Genomic DNA, 6,945 nt, shown 5'->3' on the forward strand with positions numbered 1-6,945 from the left:
CTAGTCGTCTAAACCATAATAAAGATTAGCATCAGTGTCTATTTCATTTGAGGCCTTATTGACTGGTTCATTAACTAGATTATAATTAGCGAAGTTGGTTGCTACTCTCTTTCCATTATTCCTTTTGGATGACTCGTAGAGATCAACAAGATGTTTGGGTGTGCGACAAGTACGTTGCCAGTGCCCCTCAGATCCGCACCAATGACAGATGCCTCGGTTCTCTCCTTCTTGGGGCGTCTTTCTTTTATTTGGCACTTTACGTTGCCATTTATGGTGGCCAGAGTTGTAACCATCACGTTGCCACTTCAGGTGGCCAGAATGATATTGATTGTGAAACCGACCATGAAAATTTCCACGTCCACGGTTTCGTCCATAACCCCGTCCTCCTCTATTCCCTTTCCCACGTTCATTCTTCAGGAATGACGTGTTATGTACTCCAGGTAACTGGGCAGAGCCTGTGGGACGTATCCGATGATTTTTCAGTAGCAACTCATTATTCTTTTCAGCCACAAGAAGGAGAGATATCGGCTCGCCATATTTCTGAAAATTACGCTCCCTATATTGTTAAGCCAGGATCATAGTGTTGGGGTGAAAGGTTGAGAGGGTCTTTTCAATCATTTCAGTATCATTAATATTTTCACCACATAAAATTAATTTTGAGCTTATCTTGAAAAGAGCAGAATTATATTCAGCTACAGATTTGAAATCTTGTAACCTCAAATTAATCTAGTCATATCGGGCAGATGGCAAGTGAACAAGTTTTTGGTGATCAAATCTATCCTTGAGATTATTCCAAAGGATGAGTGGATTTTTGATAGTGAGGTATTCAGATTTTAGATCTTCGTGGATGTGATGCCTAAGAAAGATAATCGCTTTTGCATTTTGTTCAACAGTTGGGATCTTTTCCGGGTCAATAGTATCTTTTAGGCCATTAGCACTAAGGTGTAATTCCGCATCAAGGACCCATGACAAATAATTATTTCCGGAAACATCCAAGGCAACAAACTCTAATTTTGCAAGATTCGCCATTCTGAATAGATTTTAAATAAGATATAATATGTCACATAATATTTAAACAGGCAATTTGAAATAATAACTTTATACAAAAGTTACGACGGCATAGCTGGCCAGAAAACTTTTGATTATTACTTGACGGCAACGCCATCTTTATAGTAGTATTACTTGACGGCATAACCATCTTTATAGATTTCAATCAGTAACATAAATATGTAATAATATTTAGAAGAAAATGAGGAAAAGAAAACGTACCTCTTTTATGAAATAGTTTTAGTTGATAGGGACTCGTGAGTCAGAATAAGTCGTAGCTTGAGAATAAAGCTTCAGTTGGCAGAGACTCGTGCTGATAACGTGTTATAAACCTTGATTGAAAATATTAGTTATGTTTAATGTAGAGGAAGTATAGGAGAATAGAAGATGGAGAGAAAGTTGTGTTGTATTTCATTAGCTAAATGAGCTATTTATAGTAGTTGGTTTACAAGGCTTACTAAGTAAGCTATTCAAATCTTCTTCTTTAAGTATTACAAAACTTCCTCGATAAGTTTTACAAGTCTGCCTCGATAAGTTTTACAAGTCTTCCTTGGTAAGATTTGAGTGACTTCCTCGATACGCGTTGACAATCACTTTATTTTTTATTCAAATATTTTAACACACCCTTTGTTTACATCTCCTTTTCATTTATTTTGGTTCCTCAACGTTAAGAACATACTATAATTTAAATTTACAAGTCAAGAGTTAATAATAACCTATTTTTTTAAAGCATATTTTTATTTTTTTAGGGTTTTTGGTAATTCTGATTTTAAAATATAAGTTTTTAAATATTTTTATAATTTAAAATTCATGAATTAAGATAATTATATTTAATTATTATTTATTTTATTATTTTATAAAAAAAATTCTAAATTGTAAGTAAATTTATCCAGAAAATTATATAACTTATAAGCATATACTTATTACTTATAAATAATAAATTATTTATCATAGAAAAAAAATTAGAGGTTCTTTTTATCAAAATTTCAAGTTATAAATATGTATATTTTATAAATTATCCACACTAAAAAAGATTAGGTGGCCTACAATACTTGTAAATATTTAATAAATTGGATCTTATTTAATTTTATTTAGAGTTATATGATGATAAGTTGAATTTAAATAATTAAAATACTAATTTTTAGTACTTAAATATCAAATATATATATATATATGATTAAAATAATTTAAAAATAAATAAATATAAAATTATCAACTCATAACATACTCACTTAAGTCTGGATCGGGTACATTCTAATTTATACTTCAAATGCATATAAAAGTGGGTTCAGGCTTCAAGCTTATAAAAAGAAGAAGAGAATGTATGTTGCCCCTCAGAAAACAATGTGATGTGAAGACAAGACTGGACTAAATTTTTAATTTGGATTCTGTTGCAAGCTTGCCGCTACTAAATATTTGTGTAACCGCATGAAAGTGATGTATAACTTGACGTAACATACCATATAATCGACTTGCTAAAACTAGCGTGTATAAATGAACCCACATCACTAGAGCCGGCCAAACGAGCGGTTTGGCTCGGCCCGTTCGCTATTCGGCTCGTCAGAAAATCGTAAAAGTCGCCCCGCCACGTGCCGAATCAAGTCTGAAATGCCCGTCATTAATACAAGCCAACCGGCAGGTTCCGGTTATATATCAACTTCATCTAGAATAATTGCATATCTAAATCTCTGTATTTGGTCCTGAAAAAAATAAACAAATAATGTATATGGTATATAGAGCCTGCATTCTGCATGCAAATATAATGAGATATGCATTAATATTTATGTTTGTAAATATAGTTGTTGGTTTATTGGAATTTTTTAATATATATGCCGACAGCTAATCAGTTTGTATCTACAAATAATTATTTACGTCTGACAGTCTAAGTCTAGTTATAAACACCAACTACATTTCTAATTTGCAGGACACTTAATAAAAACAACAAATAAAATAAGAATTTAGAGAACATGATCTATATTCTCTAATAATAGAACTTAACTGTCATATTTGTTAATACACGCATGTTAACGAATATAGCTGTTCGCCAATAAACTCGAGTTTTACTCGTTAAAAACTTGTTTGGTTCGACTTGTTAACGAACTCGAACTCAAACTCGAACAGATAAATGTGTTCGTTAAGCAAAACCAGCTCGAGCCGAGTTTTGGGCTGTTCGGCTCGAGCTCGCTCGTTAAATCTCGAAAAAATTATAATATATTCTTAATATTTTTAGTCATGAATTGGTGTTTCAAATTTTTTAAAAAATATTTTTCATCGATTCAACCGTATGAATGTCAAAATATGTATTTTTTTAGTGTTATAACCAAAGTTTCAAATAAAATAATTTTATTTGATAAGTTATTTTCACGGTCAAATAGCAGTTGACCTGATTTTTTTCTGACTCGATTCGGCTCGACTCGTTTATGTTCGCGAACAAGCTCGTGTTCGGCTCGTTAGTTAACGATTTCGAGCTTGAACACAATTTTTGTTCGATAAGAAAACTCGGCTCAGCTCGATTCATCAGAAAAATAAAATAAAATTTGACTTTATTTGATCAAAAATCGGCTCGCCTCGGTTCGGTTCGTGAACAGCCCTCCCCGACTAGATGAAGGCTCAAGCTAGACCTTTTTAGTTTTAATGTATGATTTATTTTTAGAAATATTAACTAGTACTAAACCGTAACTATTGACCTACTTGTCTTTCCTTGCAAATATTTATGGAACTGAGGTTAACTTTATAAACATTACCCTCTAGCTTTACCTTTTTTTCAAGAATCAATATAATTTATATTTTTGTCTGTAATAAATAACAAACATTAATAAATTTTATAAAAATAATAAAAGTAAACATGTCATGCGAACATTGTCAATTAGACTTCTTATAACATGAATCCATCATTTTTACGCACGCATTGGAGAGCTCTTAAGTTAGACTTCGGGTACATGTTAATTAAATGCCAAGTTCGTGTAATATTAATAAAAATGACTCCAGTCCTCCATATATGTATGACCAAATATTGAATCCTCTTAAAGGCAGATGTTACAGAGATTAATAGACTTGTTTCTATTTATTTTGTAACGTACTCGATTATCAAATTTAACCAAGTTTTAATATGTCTATTTAGCTATCTAAATAATAGCGCATGAAGAATATATCAACTATGTGGTTTCTTGTCGTGAACGTCTTTCTGCTTACTCGGTTAAGCGAAGCAGTGGTGAAACTACCACCAAATGTGACCATTCCGGCGGTTATCGCATTTGGCGACTCTATTGTTGATCAGGGGATGAATAATAACATCAATACCTTGATCAAGTGCAATTTCCCACCTTATGGTTTGGATTTTATGGGAGCTACTCCCACCGGGAGGTTTAGCAATGCGAAAACACCACCGGATTTGTTAGGTACGTACATGCATGTGTGAGAATCGAAATGCATATAGCACCGGACTTTATATATCCCTCTTTGTTTCCGTTCTGATTCTGACAAACTTGCAAAACTGTGTTTTTTGTTTTTTTTCAGCTGAAGAGTTGGGAATAAAAGACCTTGTTCCTGCATATCTAGACCCTAATCTGCAAACTACAGATCTTCTAACAGGAGTAAGCTTTGCTTCTGGAGCATCTGGATATGATCCTCAAACACCTCAAATAGCGGTACTCTTTACGTGTATCTAATATAGTAAGGTGCAAGTGTGTTCCAGTTGAGTTCTTTTATTTCTGAATTTTCGTATACATGCATGCAGTCGGTCGTATCGTTACCAGATCAGTTGAAGATGTTTAAAGAATACATAACTAAGCTTAAAGCATTTGTTGGAGAAGAACGTACAGGTTTCATTTTAGCCAATAGTATTTTTGTTGTAGTAGCTGGCAGTGATGATTTTGCCAATACGTATTTTACTATTGGTTCCAGAAGACTGCAATATGATGTTCCTTCTTATGCTGATCTTGTGGTTAATTATGCTTCCACTTTCATCCAGGTATTTTTGATTATTTACCTTTCATGTTCTAATTTCCAAGGTGTATACCTAGCTAATAAATGATTACTTATATTCACAGGATTTGTACGATCTTGGAGCAAGAAGGATTGCTGTATTTAGTGCTCCACCAATTGGTTGTTTGCCAGCGCAAAGAACATTGGCCGGGGGATTTAACAGAATGTGTGTAGAGACATACAACCAAGCAGCACAATTGTACAACTCCAAACTTTCTTCAAAGCTTAATACATTCGCCAATTTTCCGCAGTCAAGAATAGTCTACATAGATATTTATAGCCCTCTACTTCATCTCATCCAAAATCCTCAAAATTATGGTAATTTATCCTCTAGTTTATTTAATTACACTTCTAAATCTCTTGGCTTCAGTCTAGATATAACTCTGTGGCTAAAACTGTTAGAGGAAGGTCGTAAGGTTTTAGAGTGATTTACTACCCAACATGGTATTAGAGCTCACGTAGGCAGAACAGAACCACTCCCCAACAATTATGGGTTTTTGAATGAGTGGCAGATGACTCGAATTTCTTTAACCCCTTAAGATTTAAGATGAGTTGGTTAATCAACAAAAATATCGCTCAGTGTGCTGAGCATTCAATTCCGCGGCATCAATCATTTCAAAAAATCAAAGTGTATGTTAAACAAATGGGTCCTTTGACATTGTTTTGTAAGATTTCCGGTGTAAAAACTAGTTGTGTTCCCAACAAACACTTACCAAATTAATCTGAAATAGTAGTTAACATTTTACTTCTCATAAGTTTAGTTCTGCTTTCATTAAATATCTATGTTGCTCTTACAAGAATGGATGTGTTTTCCAGTTAATTTTTTCAAACATATAATGACGATGAGTTTGCAGGTTTTGATGTGGTAGATAAAGGTTGTTGTGGAACAGGAGAATTGGAGGTGTCAGTGTTATGTAACAAATTTAGCTCAACATGTTCTGATCACACTAAGTTTCTCTTCTGGGATAGTTATCACCCTACAGAAACTGGATATAACCTTCTGGTTAATACAATTCTTTCCAAATATCTCAGCAGATTCTTTTGAGGCCATACACATATGCCCCTGTCTACAATTACGCGAGTTTTACTTGTAACGCTTCAAACAAATCATACGTTAACATTTAAAGTTCCTCGCCCTTCTCCGGTTGTATTGCTCATTGCTGTTTATTATACTACCATTACGAAAGTGAGAGTACTGCAACAATTTGTTTTCCCTCTGTTCTTTTCTCTGTTCTGATATATGTGTTCAAACTGCACCTAATACTATCAAATTGCCAATGTTATAAAGACTTCAAAACAACTGCAATTATGCAAATGCAATTTATAACATGTAATATGTAAACACAATTTTAACAAGTCTGTTTTCCTCACAAATCAAAGCTTAAAAAGGAACGCGATCATGGCAATTCACTTTTATTGCAGCCCCGGCCCTGTCGAAAAACAATGTGAAAACCTTAGAGGCTGATACCATACTCAGAAGGAGTTTTTGCAGCTACTTAATCATACTTTAATAATCGAATTTATCTAAATTTAACCACATGAAAGTGAAATTTCTGGCTTTCAAATAATTGAAATTTGCTAAAACTGATGTTTGTGTGTGTATAAATGATGTCTTCTTCGTTAGATATGCTTGTCAGCTGCACTAATAAATTGTTTTTCTAGGGATATGGGGCATGCGTTTGCATTATAGTTGCAAGTCACAGATGAATATTTAAGTGACATGTTCATTAATATTATTTTAGGTGGATGTTTCATTTTGACTATATAATTACCCGTTTAACATTTACTAACTGTCTTTGCTGCAAAACCAAGATCAAACTCTGAAATTTATCTAATATACAAGAATGAGCATCAACATGCTCAGCAAGTTAGTAAAAAGAATACGACGAACATAACAACTTGAGAAACAACAGC

The 6,945-nt window shown here is 33.5% G+C and overlaps 2 protein-coding genes across 2 annotated transcripts; one reads left to right on the plus strand and one right to left on the minus strand.

The window, feature by feature from the left end:
* LOC141719533 (uncharacterized) lies at nucleotides 1-1,029 on the minus strand. The gene is made up of 2 exons (XM_074521912.1): nucleotides 857-1,029; nucleotides 1-556 (listed from the first exon to the last, which is right to left on the minus strand). The coding sequence occupies exons 1-2, from the start codon at nucleotides 1,027-1,029 to the stop codon at nucleotides 1-3; spliced, it is 729 nt and encodes a 242-aa protein (XP_074378013.1).
* Nucleotides 1,030-4,028: 2,999 nt separating this feature from the next.
* On the plus strand, nucleotides 4,029-6,323 carry LOC141717107 (GDSL esterase/lipase EXL3-like). Its single transcript, XM_074519221.1, has 5 exons — nucleotides 4,029-4,445; nucleotides 4,564-4,694; nucleotides 4,784-5,017; nucleotides 5,097-5,349; nucleotides 5,886-6,323. Exons 1-5 carry the CDS (start codon nucleotides 4,187-4,189, stop codon nucleotides 6,074-6,076), a joined length of 1,068 nt encoding a protein of 355 aa, XP_074375322.1. The 5' UTR covers nucleotides 4,029-4,186; the 3' UTR covers nucleotides 6,077-6,323.
* Nucleotides 6,324-6,945: the final 622 nt, after the last annotated feature.

This window comes from Apium graveolens, chromosome 4 (assembly GCF_009905375.1).
Source record: "Apium graveolens cultivar Ventura chromosome 4, ASM990537v1, whole genome shotgun sequence".
In the NCBI taxonomy this organism is placed as follows: domain Eukaryota; kingdom Viridiplantae; phylum Streptophyta; class Magnoliopsida; order Apiales; family Apiaceae; genus Apium; species Apium graveolens.